General features: G+C 40.3%; 3 protein-coding genes across 6 annotated transcripts in view; 1 reads left to right on the top strand and 2 right to left on the bottom strand.

The window, feature by feature from the left end:
• LOC114138016 (NLR family CARD domain-containing protein 3-like) overlaps positions 1-4435 on the top strand; it is a 45812-nt gene extending 41377 nt beyond the window's left edge. For all 3 annotated transcript variants that reach the window (XM_028007003.1, XM_028007001.1, XM_028007002.1), the window contains 4 exons: positions 511-684; positions 1120-1293; positions 2945-2991; positions 3120-4435. In XM_028007003.1, coding sequence (XP_027862804.1) covers positions 511-684; positions 1120-1293; positions 2945-2991; positions 3120-3646 — 922 coding nt within the window. In that variant the 3' untranslated portion in view covers positions 3647-4435. The remainder of the gene's footprint in view (positions 1-510; positions 685-1119; positions 1294-2944; positions 2992-3119) is intronic.
• A 1502-nt stretch (positions 4436-5937) lies between these two features.
• smim28 (small integral membrane protein 28) lies at positions 5938-12253 on the bottom strand. The gene is made up of 2 exons (XM_028007083.1): positions 7925-12253; positions 5938-7025 (listed from the first exon to the last, which is right to left on the bottom strand). Exons 1-2 carry the CDS (start codon positions 8333-8335, stop codon positions 6555-6557), a joined length of 882 nt encoding a protein of 293 aa, XP_027862884.1. The 5' UTR covers positions 8336-12253; the 3' UTR covers positions 5938-6554.
• Positions 12254-12380: 127 nt separating this feature from the next.
• Positions 12381-21985, bottom strand: part of arfgef3 (ARFGEF family member 3) — a 37961-nt gene continuing 28356 nt past the window's right edge. The window contains exons 31-42 of one of the 2 annotated variants that reach the window (XM_028006954.1): positions 21680-21856; positions 21403-21517; positions 20819-20921; positions 18274-18405; positions 17989-18119; positions 17762-17770; positions 16935-17153; positions 16675-16846; positions 15875-15976; positions 15219-15607; positions 14113-14599; positions 12381-13648 (exon numbers count right to left, since the gene is read on the bottom strand). In XM_028006954.1, coding sequence (XP_027862755.1) covers positions 13457-13648; positions 14113-14599; positions 15219-15607; positions 15875-15976; positions 16675-16846; positions 16935-17153; positions 17762-17770; positions 17989-18119; positions 18274-18405; positions 20819-20921; positions 21403-21517; positions 21680-21856 — 2228 coding nt within the window. In that variant the 3' untranslated portion in view covers positions 12381-13456. The remainder of the gene's footprint in view (positions 13649-14112; positions 14600-15218; positions 15608-15874; positions 15977-16674; positions 16847-16934; positions 17154-17761; positions 17771-17988; positions 18120-18273; positions 18406-20818; positions 20922-21402; positions 21518-21679; positions 21857-21985) is intronic. The other variant, XM_028006955.1, reaches the window with a different exon arrangement.

Consider the following 21985-nt stretch of genomic DNA (forward strand, 5'->3'; position numbering starts at 1 on the left):
ATATTAAAACATATTTAATTTAACTTTAATATAGCCACTGTTGTAAGCTTTGAAATTGGCATTTAAATCAAAAGATTCATATTGATATAAAGACCCGGCCATTCTTTAGTAGCTGGGCAAAAGTTGTTCCAAAGCCACTCCTTTGTTATTTAGCTGTGTGCTTAGGGACATTGTGTTGTTAGATGGAGAACCTTCAGCCCATGGAGGTTTACGTGCAGATTCACTTTAGAAGGTTTTATATGGAATGCTTTAAGTGGCATGCCTATTTGAAAACATAATGTTGGTTGGGAAAAAACTACTTTACACACACTTTTTGGCAATAACTCCAAGACATCATTGGAAAAGAGATGACTAAAAATTTTACTTGACCAAACTGTTTACTTCATTCATAATTCTAAATGTGAAGCACTATGCTAACTTAATTTTATTTTTATTTTGAATCAACTAGTCTAGGCAAAAGTTAATTCATTGATTAAACATCAGTCTTACCTTTTTATTGTCATTCTTCAGACTGAGTAACTGCAACCTTTCAGAGAGAAGCTGTGAAGCTCTGTCCTCAGTTCTCAGGTCCCAGTCTTCAAGTCTCAAAGAACTGGACCTGAAAAACAATAGTTTGAAGGATTCAGGAGTGAAGCTTCTATCTGATGGACTAAAGAGTCCATACTGCAAACTAGAGAAACTAACGTAAGTATCAGAAACCAGGATCTGACTTCCTAAGCTTGTTCATAAAGGATTTCTCTATGTATAATACATAACATTTATATGTTCTACATAAATGTTATACACGTTGTGTAAATTTTTCACTCATTTCTCCAGAAAAATTATAAAAATGAACTTGTGAGGTGTCATTGTTTTACAGTATATTGTCTTCTTAAACAGTGCATGAATAGTGTGAAATAAAAAACAAAACACTAATAGATTTTAGAGTTTTAGAAAATAGAACTCTGCCGATGAACATAAAGGATAGATTTTGTCAACAACATAAAAAAATCAAGCGTAGAGTTTTTTAGACTTTCTCTCTCAAAAATCAACCCAACCTTCACTATATAGAGTATCAATATTTTTGCAATATAGAGTACAAGAATATTAAATCATGTTTGTTGATTTCTGTTATTGCAGCTTGTCAGGCTGCCTGATCACAGAAGATGGCTGTGCTTCTCTGGTATCAGCACTCAAATCAAACACCCATCATCTTCAAGAGTTGGATTTGAGCTACAATCACCCAGGTGACTCAGGAGTCAATATGCTTTCGGCTGGACTGAGAGATCCACATTGGAGACTTGAAATGCTAAGGTATGGCAAAACCTTAGCCATACCGCTGAAGATGACAGGCTTGTTCTTCTTGTCACTGAAGTATTTTTTCTTTTATGTTGGATAAAATATTGACAGTAATAGTTACACATGCAGTAGCTTTTTTTCTGCCGCTACAAAAACAGAAAAACTCACAGTCTCCAGGAGTGCTGTATTTTCCGGACTATGGACGCACCCACAAAGTTTTTTGGAAAAAACTGCAAACATACATATATAAGCCACACCGGGCTAAAAGCCACTGATATCTCCACCGCTCTCGGTTTTCCACAAGGACTCACAGAAGGGCTGCGTCCTTAATAAATCTGCTATTAAGGACGCAGCCCTGCGTCTCCAACTCCGAACCGTGAATTCGTTCACGCCGAGCTTATGTGCAGCAGCTATCGATCTGTACTGCCAGATTGATAGCCTTCAACTTAAAAGCGGCATCATATAAACTTCTCCGTGTTGTTTGCATGATGAAGGGGTATGAGTTTAAAATCATGCCTGCTGCTAGCACATGCTTGTTCTAAATAAAAATCAGCACTTTTTTCTTTGATTTTCAATTTTGACTTCCAATTATTCACTTCCTGCTAAAGAGCCCCGTGGCAGTTGAAGAAAAATACACAGAAAAGCCGCACCGGGCTCTGAGCTGCTTGGTTCAACGCGTGGGGGAAAAACAGCGGCTTATAGTCTGAAAAATACGTTAGTACTTTCCCATTGGACAGAAAATATATTTAGACCTACATTGTGTCGAACATCTTTTTTAGCTTTAAATAAAGGATTAAATTTTTTTCTGTGCAGAGATATTTCAAGTACATCTTTTGGCTTTACACCAAGGGCAGAAACAAAGAGAATCTGGTACATTAGTCAAACGCTTTTTATATGACAAACTTAAGCTAAGCTGAGTTTGTATGTCGATTCATAGTGTAAAATTATGGAACAAGTTAAATGAGGAGTTAAAACAAAGTCAAAATTCAATGCAATACAAAAGGAAATATAAGTAGGTCATTTTCACAAGATATAGAAATATGGGTGAGAGTAAATTGAGGCTAACGCATATGAGTGTGTGGGGGTATGGATGTATGGATGTATATATTTAGACATGATAAATGGAAAATTAATCAGCCTATGTTTATTTTTTTTATTTTTTTATTTGGATTAATAATGAGGGTCCATCTGAAAATAGGCCATGAGTCTATCATGCTTTCTATCATGTTCAAATAAGTACAGTAAATAAAAAAGTTATTGCAGCATAATCTAATAATTCATAGATTAATTGGGTTAGTTTTGCATTATTCACATGTAGATTTTCACTGTGAGTAATGTGATTTTAGTTATTTAAAAATGTATTTTACTGTGGTTCAGAGGAATTTACTCTGACTCAGTAACACAAATTTTCATAATTTGTGTTACAGCAAACTATAGCAAACATAATCTGCTATGTTTTAGCTTTTTCTGAGACCATGACTATACTTATATGATTATACAGCTTAGCTGCGAATAACAATTGTCCTTGAACTCTCACTGCATCATATTTGTGCTTGACAAATACATGAACAAGAAAAGGAACTAGAACATTTTTTATGAGAGCCATGTAATGACCATGTTTGCATGTTGAAAGAGACTTATGCTTACTCATCCTTTTCTCTTTCAGGGTGGAGCCTGCTGGTAACCGATATTTAAAACCAGGTCCATGGAGGTGTAAGTTTATTTCTGTTGTTGATTCATGACATAAAAGCAACTCCTACACAACCACATTCGTTGTTTGTGATATATCAAAGTATCAATAAACCAGTAACTGTACTCAAATTGTTTTTTCTCTCCATCAGATTCATGTCAGCTGACATTTGACCGAGACACAATAAACCAAAACTTCCAACTTTCAAACAACGACAGGAAGGTGACAGATATGCAGAAGGCTCACTCAGATACTGATTATCTAGACAGAAGAAATATTCCTCAGCTGCTGTGTAGAAATGTTATCAGTGATCGCTGTTATTGGGAGGTTGAGTGGAGAGGAAAAATAGAGATATCAGTAACTTATAGAGGAATCCGTAGGAGAGGACTTACTAATGACTCTGTGTGTGCAAAGAGTGATGATTCCTGGAGTTTGAGCTGCTCTGACGACGGTTACACTGTCAGTCATTATAAGAACAGGAAGCTCCTTTCATCATCCTCTTTTTCCACTGTTTCTAACAGAGTAGCCGTGTATGTGGACTGTCCTGCTGGCAGTCTGTCCTTTTACAGAGTTTCCTCTGACTCTCTAATCCACCTCCACACCTTCAACACTACATTCACTGATACCTTGTATCCTGGATTTACAGTCCTACCGGGTTCCTCAGTGTTCCTGTGTTGAGAATTAATTTCTTGACTTCCATACCATACTTGATGGTTGACATACAAATTGTTCATTTGTTTTCAAGTCAAGTTACTGCGGTTGTGACATATTTAGGTTTTGAGGTCCAAACGAGTGATACGCCTTCCACAGCCAATTCTTAAGGCTAACTGTAGACTGATAACAAATTAAGAACTTGACAACTTATGATCATGCTTAAAATGCTGTCAGGGTGGTTTATAAATGAAAATACTATATGGTTATTTATTTTTGTTATGCGGATCAGAATTATATATCTGTAAACTACATTTTACATAAACAACAGTTCTCTTTTACTCCAGTCTTGGACTTCACTTGTTCTGTATTGTTAAAAATGATCTGTGTTCCCACTTGTGTTTTACTGTAAGATGTTGACTTCTGATGCTCTCTGTTCTTATCTATAGGGCATCATGAATATATGTGCAGTGCTATGAAAATTAACTTCAATCCAGATTTCTTCTTCTCTAACTTTCCTGTCTAACTTAAATGTTCCAAATCATCAAACAAATTTTTTATAACAGACATAAATAGAAAGTAAATGACAAAAGATTATTTCATTTATTACAGGAAAAAAGCTTGGGAAAAATGGGTGTGAATAGAACTTATTTAATCATTTTCATTCTCCTTCCTATTATTCTTAACATCAATATTTTCATGATTCCTGCGTGAATTTATACAACTCAAAAAGTCTTTAAACAAACAAGTTCATGTACATATACCATAAATATACACAATCACAAGTGCTTACACACATAGAAAAGTATTTTGTTCCTTATAACAGTAGGAGTGTAACAGGTAAACATTTTATGGTTGCAAACCCGACTAAAAACCCACCTGTTTAGGATTGTATTTGAAACGTAATCAATTACAAATTTATTGATGGAACTTGACTTAATGTCATGTTTTGATTGTTGATTCTATGTTGCATTGTGTTTCTGTGTTTGTAATGATGTAAAGCACTTTGAAATGCCTTGCTGCTGAAATATGCTATACAAATAAAATTTGATTGATTGATTGATTGATTGATTGATTGATTGATATAAACATACTGAGCATGAAGTGCATAACAGAAGTTAAAGCTAAACTTCTTCATGCTACAGATTAACTGAATACATGTTGTAAGAACAAATTAAAAGAGAAAACGTTAAGCTCTTTATTCCATGTAAAGCAAACTAGAAGCTGTAGGTCTAGATTTTATTTTATGCATTTTTCATAGTTATATCTACTTTACTTAATGCTGTGTTTTGATTGTTGATTCTATGTTGCATTGTGTTTCTGTGTTTGTAATGATGTAAAGCACTTTGAAATGCCTTGCTGCTGAAATGTGCTATACAAATAAAATTTGATTTGATTTGATATCATCACATTTTGTTTACATCAGGATTATGCAACAGGCCTCAGAGGGACATAAAAACCTGTTTAACATTCCAAGAGAGAAATCCTACATGTGAGTTTACAAGAACCTGGGAAGAGGTCACACTGCTGTAATATAGAAAATGGAGGATTTGCAAATTTTAAGCCTAATCCAACCAAACAGTTAAAAGTCACAATAACCCAAATTCTACCACTAAATAATTTCCCGATAAAGAGAAAATTGCTGATGTATGTATCCTCCTCTCAATCTGAAGGAAATTTAGGATTTTTTTTCCCTTAATAATCTCCATGACAGACAGACTGGTGAAGAAATTTACCCAAAACCAACATAGTCAATGTTTATTCATGCATAACAACGTTTGAACTGGACTTCCTGAGTAGCTGAGCGTAGACTCATTATTGTGGTGATATAGTTCTAATGTAAACGATTACACATCATAGGAAAACAGAATATTTCAGCCTGATGTTCACACCTGTAGGTCTTGTTACCCCATGGGACACGGATTAACCATTCCTCACATCATGCACAACTATCCGTATGAATTTGGAGACTTTTCTTTCTCATTTGCCAAAGTTACATTGTGAAAACAGTTTTGCTACCACCAAATTAACATTTAGATTTGGATTTTGTATGAATTCAACTTGGTGAATATTTCTGTTATTTTTTTAAGTAAAGCTAAATGCTCTTTTTGAAACCAGAAACTCTCCATGAGTGCTTTTTATTTTGAATGCGTTGAGAACCTCCTCTTCGGAAACTACTCCGACATTCATTTCTTTGGAGCTCGTTATGATGCAAGAGTAACCATGGCAACTTGTGCCTTTTTTCTCCTCCATAAAAGCAACAATAAAGGTGTTTACTATTTATTGCTATTTACTATTTACTGAATAAAGTGAGATACTACCACATGCTTTAAGCTTACTTTATTAGTAGTCTTCAAAGACAGGGTACAAATAATCACCTTCGTCTGTAACTTTCATTCCAGCTGGTTCTGTTCAAATACAAGAGCAGGAAAGTTCAAAGGTAAAAAACACAACCATGCTACAGCTAATAAAACAGATATACAAGTAAAGTAAAAAATAGAATCTCTTTAGCGCAGATTTACATTTTTACAAACCGTAATGTAAAATAAGCAGGGATTTTTCTGCTGGTGTTTTTGAACGAGGGATGTTTCGGCATTTTAACCTGTAAATATCTCCTGGGTTCAGGTCGGCTTCATGGGGAGGAAGTTCTAGTTCATAGTTCTGTTTGTGTGATTTTAAATGGTCATCTATAGGGAAACCGTGGCAACAGTGTCCCTGTCAACAGCAAATGAATCGGTGGATCGATCGTGTGTTCTGGATCCTGGTCAGCCAAATTATGTTAAATGCACAGGAGCAGTGATCTCTTCTTCTACCATGTGACCTTTCTGAAGAAGTCTGGCTCACCGAGAGGCATTAGAGAGAAGAAATCATCTGGATAATGAATGTCTTTTATTGTTGCATTCTGTCCTTTAGTGTCCTCTTTCTTGTTTCACATTTATTCAGTCATGTTTTCTGCCTTCAGGATTACTTCATCATTCGTTCCCATCCCTTCTTTCTCTGACTCTCCTGTCTCTGGTCCAGGACTGGATGGCAGCAGCTCCACATCCTTGGAGCTGCTTGTGCTGGCTGCCCTGGCGATCCTGGTGAGGGTCTGCTCATAGGGCGAGGGCAGGTAGACCATGAGGAACACCCCATCTGACACATCCTGTTCAGAGCTGCTACTGGGAAACTGGCCCCTGCTGCGGCGCAGGGAGGACAGCAGCTCACAGTTCCTCTCCGGGTCCTGCAGATCTTCCAGGGCGATCACGTTGGCCAAATCCAGCTTCCCATCCAGACGGAAGCCCCGCCGGCGCCGACAGATCAGAAAGCCAAGGATGCTCACCAAAAGGACGAGGAAGGAAGCCGTTCCTATGACGATGTAGGTGATGAATCTGGTGCTGATGATGGCTTCACCTGAACCTTGACCCTAAGAGCCAGACACAGTTAGGACCAGAAAATAATCACACACACATAAATACACACATGTCCACCCCTGCATGCATTCATCTGTCTGTCTGATAAACAGAGAGGCAACATCTGGCCACTGGAGGGCGCTGTAGGTCAAAGATTTACTTTGTCCTCTTTAAAAGATGTTAATCTGCATGTGTGAACTGTGAGGATTACAAGAAGAACAGCTGTTCTTCTTTATGATTTCCTAATTGATTTAAATGTTGATGGTGTTCTGATTGGTAGAAAAAGAAAAAGAAATCTTTGTCTTGATGTTGAGTAAAACTGTAAAACATGGTATGAATATGTGTCTAAATTATGCTTTAAAAATGTTTTAATTATAAAATTATTTTTACAAACTAGGAAAGAGAACCATTTACTTGAATTAAGTTTGATTTAAATATATATTGTTGAGGATAAACTTTAGCTGCCACAGATATTTATATGTAAAAACAAATTTGTTTAAAAGTCCCAGAGTAATGTAACCAGCCTGGTTAACTGTGACATTTAAAATAGGAGATATTTTATGTGTAAATGTGACTATGATATATGTATTTTTAAAGTAAATGTGTCTGCTCATTCTGCTGCCTTGATTTTCTGAAACCAGAACCAAACAGATAAAAAAAAAAATTGTTCAGATGAGCAATATTTTGAAATAGTAACACAAACTGCTCTACAGGAAACTGCAGAAGTAAAAAGTTTTAATCTTTATCAAAATTGGAGAATTTTTCTTTCCTAATTAAACCTGAAAAGCTCATCTGAAAATAAAAGCTTACATGCTTAGTTGTGGTTCATTAGGATTTTCCCCCTTTTTTCATTCACAACACCACCTGTGTGGAGCAGAAGCAGCAGTGCGTCGCTCCGACTGCATGGACTCACCGTAGCCTGTCTGTCGGTGGACGGCAGCGGTGATGGGACAGTGGACCAGTCCAGAGAGTCCCGACCTGCAGGTCCAAACCTCATCCAGCTGCTCTCCAGCAGAGACCGCATGGTGGGCTGGAGGAGGATCCAAAGTCCTGCTGAAACCAGAGGCCACAAGCAGACAGAAAGTAAAGGTGGAGCAAAGAGGCGCAGCGGAGGAGCTGTCTGCTCACAGCTGATGGTTTCACTGAGAGTGGCGCCGAAGTGATCAGGCTGAAATAAAAAGTGATGAGTGGGAGGGGAGAAATGAGGGCAGCAGACAGAGAGAGAGCATCCAGAGGAGGAGAGGAACAGAGACGTCACTGGTTCTGATGGGCAGATCATCAGAACAACAACACAGCTGGACTCTTGATTCAATTCGAGTTTCATCCTGATCAATCAATGCAAATGATCCACTTTAAACAAAAATCTGATGTTTTGAATTGCAGAAAGTTCAGAAATAATCCAGTCCTGTAATAGAAAGGCTCCAAACTCAGAGAAAGAGGCAGATTTGAATCAAAACAGACAGTTTTAATCTGGATCTTTTATGATCTTTGATAAAAGCAACAACAGTTTGTTCAAATTTATTGAGCTGAAAACTCAACGGTTTTGGTTCTGCTGGAGGTTTCTTCCTGTTAAAGGGGAATCTTTCCTCTCCACTGTCGCTACATGCATGATTGGTATGAGGAACTGCTGCAAAGTCAAGGACACAACGCTGGTGTCTGTCTACTGTCGCTATGTCCAGGAGCGGATGCTGCAAATCAATGACTCAATCAATCTGCTGGGTTTCCTTAGATCAGGGCCAGAGTCCTACAACTTTTAGATGTGTCCCTTATCCTACACACTTGACCTAAATCACAAAACTGTCTCACAAGCATCCAATCACGCTCTGCAGAGCTCTGCTAATGAGCTAATATTGGACTCCAGTGTGCTGAAGCAGAAAGACATCTAAAGGTCGCAGGACTTAAGGACTGCTGCTTGAGACCAGTGTCTTAGATAGAAAACTTGTTAAACTACTTTGAGTATTGAACTGAACTTGATGGACTGTTTGATGATAACTTTTTTCTGTAAAGTGCCTTGAGATGCTGTGTTGTGAATAATGATGCAGCTTTAGCTTTCAGCTCCATCCATGTTTTCTGTCCTGATACGTCTGAGTTCCAGTGATCATGAATAAGATCCTTTCAGCAGAGCTGAACCTCCCTAAAACATTGGTCAGACTGCGTCAGAGACGAGGTGAGCAACGTCTGCAGACTCCTGGTCGCCTCTCTTCAGATACAATCAAAGGAAAGGAGAGTCCAGAGCTGAGAAGGACTCAGGTAAGGAGCAGAGTACTCCTTCCAGGACCAGGACCAGTTTGGAATCATCCAGGAGGAGATGGGAGAAAGAAATGATGTGACCTGATCTCAAAAGGAGGGATGGATGTGAGTTCCTGAATAATTATTCAGGGCATCATTTACATAAGACACTGAGGGGAGTTTAAAGAATCTTGCTGAAATATTTGAATAAAAAATGTAATTATTATCCTTATATTTCAAAATACAGAACAAGACAGAAAAATCTCTTACTACTTTCTGCACCTCATAAAGCTTTATTCTTTCAATTGTAGATTTATAGAAATCTAGAAATAAAGTTTTTCTTTCTTTATTGGATGAGATTAAAAGATTACAAACATGGTGTAGATTAGAAAGACTCAAAATACCAGTTTGGTTGGTGCAGCATGTTTCTGACCCCTCTGTACCGGAACCGTCCACTTCAGAAACTGTGCCACATGTCTGGGTCACATAAATACTTTCTCTGGCCGTGTCAAACGCCAGGTCAGCTGCATCAAAGCTGCTTTAACTGCTCCGCTCCTCGATTACCAGACAAACAGCTTTCCTTCCTGTAATCAGAACCGTCATCTATCAATGACACAGCCAATCATGAAACAGTCTGCTGCATCTGCCCAGCAGCACAACTAAAGTCTGATCTCAGCGAAAGCAGACGAGGTCAGACTTTGCTTTTTTAGTTCCCCACTAATCTGTAACTGAAGTCACCAAACTATTGATGGTTTCTCTGTTTATTACTGGATGAGTTAAGACGAGGGCTTCCAAGCAAAAATGAAAAGCAAAATGCTAATAATTTTGCAAATAAAATTAACAGATGATGTTTGGACAGAAGATCTTCAGTGTGGGGCAATCACAAGATCTGAAACTTTCAGCCAAAGCTTTAGGTTAATCAAATTTAGGTTAAATGTGTGAAATCCACACAGAAGAACTAAAAGTGGGAATATCTCTGAAGAGCACAGACAAATATCCCGGCTGATTCAAAAAATAAAAATCAGAGTGAAGCAGGAGGAAGGAAAATCAGTTTGTGATGAATGTTTGCATGACACAGACACATTAGTCAACAGCTTTTTTTTAGTCATGGACTTAACAACTAAATCCTTTCTGTTCACTGCTGATCACACTGACGGCTGACAACATCTGTCCACTCTCTGCTTGCCCTCAGACAGCTGGAATTAGGACAGGTCAGGGACACTGGGTGGGGACAGAATGAGACCGAGAGACAAAAAACATCCTGCTGACGGTCATTGTTCAGTCTGTATTCACTGCTTCACAGAAACAGACAGATGGATTTTTCATCCTTACAGATCACTTGGATGGTTTCATAGCTTTTGGTGATGCAAAACATTTTTTTGCATTACTAACTCTCCACATTTTATGCACTCAATCACTTTGTGATCACTTTCACTCAGATGCTGAACAAAACTTTTATAAGTCTCTAATTTATTAACATCAGCTAACCATTATGTTTGATATGTTCAGAGACCATGTTAAGTCTAACTGGTTTTTGGACAAACACCAAATACCTGTAAGGTGTATGAAACGTTCTTCATCCTGCAGTTATTTCTCCAAGCACTTGACTTGATTTTAGTTGCAAAACATCAGAAGGAGTCAAAGAGTCTTGGTGTCTGTCGGACTCAACGAGGCGTTGTGGAAAAAAAACTATTACTAAATGATAGCTGGAGTTTTACCGGGTAAGATGAAAATCTTCTGGAAATATTATTATTGTAAGAGGGCCACACATTATTTTCTACATTCAAAATCAGTTTTAGTTTTTGAAATAAAAGGAATCCAAATTAGAAACTGATTCTGAAATAAATAGTTGAAGATGAATTGTTTGGATAAACAGTCCAATGAAAACTGACTTGACACCAATCGGTTGGGTTTGAGTCGTTTTATCAGTCAGAGAAAACTGGAGCAAATGGAGTGAATGAAGCAGTAATGAAGAATGAGAAAGTACTTAGAAATGATTGGGACAAACTGATGAAGTGGGTGAAAAGAGTAAATCTCCTTAGGAGAATCAGAAACCAACTGGCCTTCCTGTCCTCAATATGATCCGACTGAGTGGCGCTCGCATCAGTGCAACATGCCTCTGTCATAATCTATCCTAAAGTGGACTTTGGTGTTAATGGAGGTCAGTGCAGCTCCAGCTTAGAGTGGTTTTCTCTGTAGACTTATCTTGTGAAACTATTCTATGCAGCTTGTGAAAACACTTGGACCCAAATCACAAAATGAGGTCGTAGTGTGTTGTGTGGAGAGCAGACGGTAAAAGGATGAGCAGAGGCTGATTGTCTCAACCGTCTCTGGAACAACAGCTCTACTAAGACCTGTTCACCCTGGATTAAAACCGGCCGTTTCAACGTGGTGCGGTCAGGGCAAATTTACAAAACCTCATTTCAAGGTACAAACGCAAGAAAGTACCGTTACAAGGAAACATGCAGGCAAGAACAAAAATATTAAACTTATTTTTTATGAGTTGAGTTGTGATTGTTGTGTTATAAACCAGATGAACCTACGAGCCTCTGATTGACTGTCTTCCTTCTCAACATTAACCATGATTTTAGGGCCTCATATTTTGGTGTCATTTGTTATTGTGGAAACTACTCCCAGTAGAGAACCCATCATATCCTAAAGGAGTCACAATTCACACACCATTTATTGGCATATCGACTAATTCTCGTTTCTTTGAGCTCCTTTTATGGAGCGATCATTATGGCTGATAAAACATCAGCTGGACACAATGTGCAAACCACTGAGAACATTACAGGAGCATTAGCTTACAGCTGTGGACATAAAGAGGCTGTTGGTGTCATATGGTGTGACCAGTGAGTTTAAAACTTTCTCTTCTCATGATCCAACATCAACAGATGTCACCATGACGACACACTAAGACCTTCTTATCGAGTGAGCTAAAAACTGCCTGATCTTTACTGGGACAGAACCGTCTTAATATGGTCAGGAAAACATCTCTGCAGATCCCCCACATCCTGGACACAAACTATTTAGACTTTTAACTTTAAATTCACACTACAGAGCATTATTTTCAATAATCATCTATGTTTTGGCCCCACATTTTACTCCTTTATAAAGAAGACAAGAGTCCGCTTGGACAATTCAGCTGGATCTGGTTGTATTTTAAATGAAGACATTCAATCAGTAACAGAAGATGTTGAACATGTTTCAGGAGATTTTGTTAACCTGCAGCTTTCAGTTTCAGCCCTCAGAGATTCAGCTGCAGTCAGATCAGGAACAAACAGTGACAGCAGTAACACCATAAGCAGCTTCACGTTTCTCACATGTCAAATTTCAAACAAAATGATCTTCACAGTGAGAGAAGAAGCATAAAAACATTGCAGAATTCAAGAAGAGGCCATAAATCCATATTCTGCATGTTGTATTTGGTTTAAATAAGTACCTCAGTGTTCCATGTTTAACAGGAGTGACATTCAGCGTTACAGAGACACAAAGAGCTGAAGCTAGAAAAGAGACGACCAAAACACAATTGGATTAAATCCACAATAAGTCGCCTGTTTGACTCTGAAATGAAATGTTTGTGGTCCAAAGACTGAAGCTGGATCTTAGTTAAAGCAGAAACTTCCTTCAAACTTCCTGGTAACTGACTAAAAACAGAAATGATGATAAGCAACAGCTTATTAAATTCTCCCCCAAAGGCACCTTGTGGATTTTTTTTATTTTATTTTACCATTTTTGTTTAAAAGCAAATAAGTTGTTTTCTCTGTTTCAGCAGCAGCAACATGAATGCACATGTTGACTGCTGGAACTTTGAGAAATCCACAAAATATGTAATAAAAGGTGGGAAAAGTCTCAGAGGAATGCTGCGATGCACAAGGAAGCATCACAATATGACAATAAATATGAAGCAACACAACACAGACGGTACCAAGATGACAAGGAACATGTACCAGCAAAAACAGAAGAGCTCTGAATATTATGAAATAAATAAAAGCCATTCAGAAAATCAGACTTTAACAAGGAACCAGAGCAAAAATGCCACATTAATATTTAAATGCTCTCCATCGTACAAACAACTCTTTACAAACTTTATTCATTTAATCAGCAGTTCCTCCGTCCAGTTGACTGAGTCGTCTCTCTGTGAAAGGGTCATTTCTTTCTCTCAACATCCTCAGCGTGTCCTTCACCCAGCCACACTTCATCGACCCCGGTGATGTCACATGATGATGTCATACAGTCTGCCGACCCGACCGAGCCACTCGCGCAGCGCCTGCCGGACCCGCGAGTCGGTGACGTGGCAGGAGAGCTGGCTGAGGCACGGGTAGAGCGCCGGCTGGAGCGCCAGGAAGGTGGAGTCCGACAGGAGGAGGACCTGGTTCAGGAGAGTCAGAACCATGTTGGTCCACGCCTGCAGAGAGAGACGGGTCAAAGGTCAGAACTGGAGCAAGCTGGAGGGAACATCAACTTGTTGCAACACATGTTGCAACATTTGTCCCAACTCCAGCTGCTGTGGTTTTCTTCCACTCTGCTCTGAGTCCAACCAACAGAACCTTTTGAGCAACCTGTTCCCCTCCTGGCCTGTGGGGGCGCTGCACCAAGAACCACTGAAGGAAACGACACAGAAACTTTTAAAAAGACACTGAACATAACTTCCTTCTTCAGAAATTGTAAATAAAATTGGAGTGGCGTCAGACTTTAGATGTTGGAGGATTTCACTGTTGGTAAAAAAACTACGAGGCGTGTGTGACATAAATAAACTCTGTGGGCGATCTGACAGGTGAAACAAACCCTTCAGTTTTACTTTTAAAGAAAAGTAATGAAAGTACATCAGAGTTTGTTTCTTAGCTGTAAAATTCGTCTCTCCTCCCTCACCTGTATCTGGGCCTCGGAGTCCCTCAGGGAGACGCTGTGTGAGCTGATGGTGGATCCTGACCGAGGCCTCTTCTCCTGCCTCAGCACTTCGGGCCCCGCGCTGACCGAGTGCCTGAGCGGGGGCCCCTGCTGGTCCACCAGCTGCTGGGGCCTCTGCAGCTCCACGGGGCCCCTCCTGTCTCCTCCCACCGCTCCTCCCGGCGCCACCCGGCCCTGCTCCTTCATGAACAGGTTGATGTGGCTCTGCTGCACCGGCTGCTGCTGCTGCACCGGCTGCTGCTGCTTCCTGCGTTTGTACTCCATCATCAGCTTGTTGATGGTTTTGTCCGTAGCGATGGTGTACAGTTTGTTACCGGCGTTTTCCCACCATTCCTTCCTCCTTCCGGGCGTGGCGCTGCTGGGAACTCCTCCTACCGAGCTCCCTGTGATGCCGCAGTCTCTCTTTTCTGCTCCGGTCTGGAAGTGGTGCGGCAGACTGCCTGTGAAGCTGGAAGATATAGAAATAGCTGAGAAGATGAATGAAGGTTAAGACATTTAGTTACAGAATGTAGACTTTATAAAAATAGTTTTTTTTACATTTCTGTTAAAATGTCACTTTTTTCACACAAAAAAAAGTCGAGTTCCTCTGTCTTCACACAGTGCGAACTGCAGAAATTCACCACTCAGTCAGAAACAACCAATCAGAGCCAGGAGGAGGGTCTTAGTGCTGTCAGTCATGATAGTGCACCACTCACACTTTCTGCTGCGCTACAGCTGGTTTACTGCATCTGAGGCTGCCATGAATGCTAAAGCTAGTTAGTATAGCCACAGATGACGGTAGATAGACATTTTTTTCTGTAACAGTAAGTTGTTTCTCTGTCATTATCACATTGAGCAGCGTGTACACATGAGTAATTTACAGCGCTGAGACACTCCTGGATCTGACTGGTTGTTTTGACTGATCGCTGCAGTAGAACTGGGAGGAGAGTTTTTTCATAGATTTTCTCATGCAATACAACATATTATCAGTTTAAACAAATTTGTAGAAAATAGATTTTTTATAGAGGTGACATACTGTAGCTGCAAGTTCAAATAATTATTAATCAGTAGCAGGAGAGATGTCAGACCTGAATCTGGGGCTGGGTGTTGGTGTTTCTCCAGGTGAAGCTGCACTCAGATCTACTCCCTGACCTCTGACCCCTCCCTCCTCTGAGGGCGTCCCCCTGGCGGAAAAGCCGCCGGCTGACGTCGGAGTGGAAGTCTCTGAATGGAAGAGAGGCAGGAAGAAAACGTGATCTCCTCCTGACCCCCCGCCTCCTCTCAGCAGCGGCGTCTCCTCCAGCGTGCTCTCCAGGTCCCGGTGCATCTGGATGTAGCTGTTGCACAGATCCATGCACACTTTGTAGAGACGCTTGACCAGCCAGGCCCAGTCGGCGCCCCCTAGAGGCTGGACGCTGAGCGACGGGGCAGGAGCCTGCCACTGATGGCGCTTCTCACGGCCGCGAGGGGGGCTCACCTGCCAGAGGAAACCGACTCAATGACCTGATTCACAGCAAGCAACTGAAACCTGAGATCTAAACGACTGAATGAAAAAAGAAAAATGATTTTCTTTCTGTTTTAGGTCAGTTAGGATGATATAAAGTTGTTTGGAAAAGAGTTTTAGCTATTATTTTCTTCTGAGAATATAAAATATGAGATGGACAGATTCAGCGACACTTTAAACTTCATAGTAACCAAATGAAACACAAACTGCTCCACCAATCAGGCTCCATGTTTTTATTACCTGTGCTGTTTCTTCAAAGATATCTTCATCCTCTGAGGAGGCGGAGCCAGGGTGGGAGGAGTCAGAGTTGCCTTCCTCTTCCTCATGCAGAATCCTCTTCACCTGAACATAAACGTTTAATTAGGAGAAAATGTTTTTTTCTTATTACAAAATACTTATTAGTAAATGTTTTAGGTGGAAACTGATGGTCATCAATGTGTGACTTGTGGACACTAATGTATTCAGATTATTACACTTAATAAATGACATCAATTCATATAATCCAAACATTTCAAATACCTGCTCTAAATGTTTTCAGTACACCTGCAGACAGTAAGGCAGGGAGAAAATCTGACACATTTCTGGTCTATAAATACCTCTGTTGATTATTATTATATTAACTCTTACTAAACTCCAGCTGCAGGAAAATACTGAACTCATTAAGGAACGAATGAGTTCCTTGAACTCCTCCAACACAGGCAGAATATTTATTATATTCTTGTTCATTTCATCACCGTCTTTTATAGAAAGAAAAGGTGAGTAATTAATTCAGATCTAAAGATGTCTGAATCAGGCTGAACATAACTTTGGTTTAATATTTTGATGCATTAAGAAACAGTTTTGGATGTTTGGCTTAATGCTGAACTGGGAGAATGAAAAAGGGTTTAACTATTGAATTTAAACTGGGATCAGTTTTTGCTGCTAAACATCAGAATACTCTAAAATACGATGTGACCCACAGTCAATTTCAAAATGGTCATTTAGAGCATCAGCAGGGATTACTGAGTGACTCTGAGGTCATTTTGCTGATTGGTTCCCACCTGCTGGGCGGTCATGCTCTCAGCCTGGCTCAGCGTGGCGCACAGCAGCGCCTGGAAGTACAGGTTGAAGCTCATCGCCGACTGACGGTAAAGGTTTGCTGCTCCACAAACACCCGACACCTTCATCAGCAGGTACTTCAGACCCGGCCGGGTATCAAAGTCCCGAGCCGTCCTGCAGAGACGACACCAACGCACCGGTCAGAACCGCTCTGCACCAGTACAACCTGGCTGTCCCAGTTTATGTTAAACACAGCAGCAACCTGTAAGAGTCCAGCAGCAGGTCCAGGATGATGGCTAAATTTGTCATGGAGATGTAGCGCAGGAAGCCGGCGGTGGGTCTGCTGGGGTCAGAGGTCACAGGGGTCACCCGCTCGTTGTCTTCAGGCTGCTTGACAAACTCCTCCAGCAGGATGTCGTAGAGGTTCTGGAGCAGGACCTGATGGGAAAGCAGGCTCACCACGATGGTCCGGAACGGGATCCTGGAGGAGGGAAAAAATGATAAATCATGTTCAGTCGGTTTTAACAATAAAACTAAAATCTTTGTCTCAACTTTCTACAGAAAAATCAACTAAAACAGGATTTTAGATGTAAAATAAAAATAATCACATTCCACTGAATCACTGTTATTCATTACGTTTATTAGAAACATAATGAGGTAAGCTTTGAAAAATATGATGAACAGAGTTACACAACACTTTATCCTAATTATATTAAACATGTAGAAGATTTCAGAGAAGCAGCAGGTAAATTTTTATATAAGGTCTAAAAACTGTAGATGACAGCGTAAAAATTGTTTTGGTTGAAAACAATAAGTTATGGATTGATTTAAAAGCTGATGTGAACCAGGATCAGAGTTAAAGGTAGATGTTTTTTAATCATCAGCAGCAGGTCAGAGAAGAGACTCGTTCTGTCATCCTGTCACACAGACAGGAATGTTTAATCTGCTACAGTCTGTTCATTTTCTGCGTGTTGTGCACTTCTGATGGTGAATGATGCCGTGTGATTATGAACACGCTACAGATGACTGCTGCCTGTGAGCATCTGTCTCTCTAATAAATCTGACAGTGATGTCAGAAAACTACCTTACCCAATTTTCCTGCAGCACAGCAGCAGAAAGAGAACAGAGAGAGTTCATGAGACAGACATGGAGAGAATAATCTCAGCAGCACAACCTGAAGCAGACACTGATTTGGATTTAACAGAAAACCAGAAACAATGTGCCAGCTGGACAGAATGTCAGTGAGAACCAGCAGAGAGATTTGATTTGGGGTTAGAGAATTAAAACATGCATCAGTGAGTGAGACCAGGGTCCACCTCTTCTGAGCATGCCCGTTGGACTGCTGGTCAGCTGGCAGCTCGATGATGAGCACACAGGACTGAGCATGCTCAAAGCCATCCTTGTTGTTGGGCGTCTTTGGAGAGCACTGAGTGTCCAACATGAAGACCTGAGACACAGAGAGGACATGACTCAAACGTTTCTGGATCATCCTCTGCTCTACTACAGTCTTACATGCCACACTCATCTATTTAATTCATTTAATGGAAACAATTTGTGTAAAAAGTTAATGTCTCATTTAGTTTTAGGATCTGTTAACCGACCTGCTGAGCCATAGCTTTGATCCTCCAGTACTCGGCCTCAGCTGATGGAGAGTGAGACGGAGCCGCCACCTTCACCTCACAGGCGTCTCCAGAGAAACTGTCAGAGCCGCTATGAAAACACGCCAGAAGGTTCTACAGAAACAGACAAAAACAAAGCAATCCCCGTCAGAAATCTGCTGATGTGATGAGTTTTCTATATGTTCTGCTGGCAAGCAGAACTTCAGCTACTCTCATCAAACCAGAGTCAATGGAGGATGTTTGTCCATCTATGTGGAGTCTGGTTGCATTGTTAGCGGTTCCAACAGGACACACCCTGAGGAACTCCAGAATGTTCCCATCCTGGAATGAACTTCCCTGATCAGCCACCTGATCAGCTCCAGTAATACTCTCTCTGGGTTGTAGATAAATATTGTGTTTACTCTGGATCAGGCGTGACCTGAATGTGTCACAAACAAAAGCAGCTTTTCCATAAAGCTTGTCAAAGGTCACATGATCAGATGTCTGAGGCATGAGCCACTTACTGCAGATTTAAGCTGCGAGTGAAGCAGAGGATGACTGTCACATCCAACCTGAGACATCACACATCAACTGTCCTGACTTTTATTAACTTCAGCTGTTTGTTTTGTAATTTTCTACTAATAAGAGACGCGTACAGTAAAAATCAGTAAAGCTGAAGGCGAGCCACTCGTAACTCAGCTTCACAAAACCTCAGAAGCTGATTGGTTTTACAGCCAATGACAATAAAAAGACAAAAGACTGAGACCTAAAACACGACAATATGTCAACATAACGAGCGTCCTGCAGCGATGCACAAAGACTGGCAGGATCTTGTCTTAAATAATAAAGATACATTAAACAATAAAAATATTTAATAATAAAATAAACCTTCCAACTCAATTAGTGTGCCTTACAAAACACTTTGTGGTATAACAGGCACAAACTTTGTTGGGATTTTATGAGATGGACTTGCAAAGTAGAGAATAATTTTGAAAAAGAAGCAAAATGAAGTTTTGTATTTTTAGTTTTTAGTTTTATTCAAAAGGATCACAAGAAGCTGCTGGTCATTATTTTGATCTTTGTTCCAATATCAATTAGCAGTGAAAAAGGCTAAAGATAAATTATATAATATGTTTGTTAATGTTTCTTAAAACTGATCCGACTCACAGAGCTGGACTGGATGTTCCAGGCTGTTTCAAGCCCCAGAGGAGCCGTTACACTAAAACTCCAAAAATACAGAAATACCATGTAGCACTGAGACGTCACACCAACTTAGAAACACAAAATGATCAGAGCGTCACTGTTACTGTAACTTTCAGAAAATTCTACCTTTACATGAAGAATGAGGCAAACCTGTTTCTATCAGAGCATCTCTGAGATGTTTGATATGGATAATAAAAGACATTATTCCTGTTTTAAAATTATTTAATTACATTTTTTTTAAGTTCATCTTGTGTGTTTAATTTAATTTTTTTAAGAACATGTTGATTATTGTGAACATAAAATTATTTGATCTGTTGAGGATTCAGGAAAAAAGCCATTGACAGCAGGATCAATAGATGTCATCATCTCTCTTTCTGAACCACACACACACACACACACACACCCACACACACACACACACACAGGAGGTTTAATCAGTAAAGCTGCTTAGCTGCAGTCAGGCAGGAATATTCCAGAGTCAGATTCCTGTTGAAGCCCCTCTATGTTAACCGGAGCCAGGAATGAAGTGGATCAGCAGGGGTTCGACTCACTGAGGATGTTCTCAGTAAACCCAGACACACACAGCAGGTGCCGTCATCAACAAATTAACACAAAGTCCTCATAAAGCCGAGCCTGCTGGGGTTTAATCAAATGAAACAGGCACGAGAGCTCGGTACCATCTGATGTTTTAGTTCTGGGTCAGATGAAGCCTTTCCTGCATGTTGTCAAAGAAATCAAAGCAACTTTCATTTCGGTTCAAATCTGAGATAAAAACGATGTTTCATTCTTACTGGCAGCAGTAAGATGCTTGCTGCTTTTTGAAATGTGAGAGTATATAATATACATTCTGTCTGTAGTCTTCATATTCTCATTTGTCTTGTATGCATCAGTGTGAAGCCTGGACAGATAGGCTGATACTTAGCTTCATTATTATGATATTCACAATAACATGTTTTAAAGAAGTCATTATGCCTCCTTTTGTTCAGCCTGTTGAAGCTTTATTTTTACTTAAGGCTGAATGTTTTGGTTTCTGACTTTAATCCGTTAAAATGAAACAAAAAACCAAACAATGTTTTGGCACGAAAAGCTGCAGGACGAGAGAGAGAGAGAGAAACAGAGAGAGAGAGAGAAACAAAAAGAGAGAGGGAGAGTTAAACTTCTGTTTGAAAGCCTAATGTGAGCATTAGTCGCTAAAGAGTTCTGATACTTTTTGCTCCAATCAGTTTCAGATGTCTTGGGTCAGTTTAATCTGTTCTTATGCAGTTCTGAGTTCATGCAGCCTTGTTATCTGTATCAGCTGATGGTGTGTGTGTTTGTGTGTGTGTGTGTGTGTGTGTGTGTGTACCTTCACAGGCTCTAATGTTGCAGAAAATGCATCCTGCAGAGCGCAGCAGGCCAACCTCCACATCTCCTCTGTGAACACCGGACCCACAGTCACCAACACGTACCTTCACACACACCAACACACACAAAGACACACACACATGAAGCAAAGCAGTTAAGAGTCAAGACAGAACATCATGTCTATATGACTGGTTCCCATGGTTTCCATGGTTCCCACACTGGTTTTACATATTATACAACCATCTTTGTCCTGGAGGACATTTTGTTTAAAGGTAAATTATATTAATAAAGGCACCTTCATATCATGTCTCTGAAGATATACAAAATAATAATAATAACTTCTGTCATAAAGTATATATATAATTTTGCTCAGTGGACAGAGAACAAAATATCTGCTGCAACTGTTCATGATAAAACCTTTAGACCAGATGGGGCCCAACTGTTTGACCTGCACAGGTCAAAATCGACAAGCTGAGAACTCAAGCATCTTTAGCTTTTTACAGCTAGAGATGCTAAATAATTTTACATTGAAATATTTTCTTGTGACTCATGAAGCCAGTAGAAAACGATGGTCTGAGTGCCGACCTGATGCAGGAGCAGCCCACTCTGGAGATGGTCTCTGCAGGTTCAGACACGCAGGCCACCAGCAGCTTGAACAGATCCTTCAGCATCAGGTTGATCAGAGACTCGTAGCCGATGTCTGCAGAGAGAAACAAACAACCAGACTGTAAACACAACCGTCCAATCAGGGAGGAGAGGAGGAAGAAACAAGACATCAGTCATGCTCCATTTCCTCCTGATCACATCAGGAGAACCTCAGTCAGCGAGAATCAGCTCTGTGGCAGGACAGGTGGAGATTCACCTGAGTGGATGAAGCTGTTGACGTGTTCCACCACCAGCTCACACGACAGGCCGATGGCATGCTTGAAATTCGCTGCTGCCACGTCCCAGTATGAGTGGTCGCCATGGCTACGCTGCAGCCACAGCGACATTACAGGAAGCAGCAGCTGGATGACAGCGAAGATGGCGAAGCCCGGACCTGCAGGTGGTGTGGAACGGTCAGTTTGTTAAACCGCTGAGGGCAGAGACACATGAAGGTAAAACCCTGAACAATAAAGCATTTAAAGCATCATTGTTTAAGATATGGATTTTATGCCATGTGCTGCAC

This window comes from Xiphophorus couchianus, chromosome 22 (genome assembly GCF_001444195.1).
Source record: "Xiphophorus couchianus chromosome 22, X_couchianus-1.0, whole genome shotgun sequence".
NCBI classification, from domain to species: Eukaryota; Metazoa; Chordata; class Actinopteri; order Cyprinodontiformes; family Poeciliidae; genus Xiphophorus; species Xiphophorus couchianus.

Bases quoted from the DNA above. Each gene is read 5' to 3' on its own strand.
- smim28 (XM_028007083.1), bottom strand. From the start codon at position 8,335: ATGAAACTCGAATTGAATCAAGAGTCCAGCTGTGTTGTTGTTCTGATG. The intron at 7,026-7,924 runs GTGAGTCCATGC...TCTGGCTCTTAG, and splicing joins CCACCGACAGACAGGCTACG to GGTCAAGGTTCAGGTGAAGC.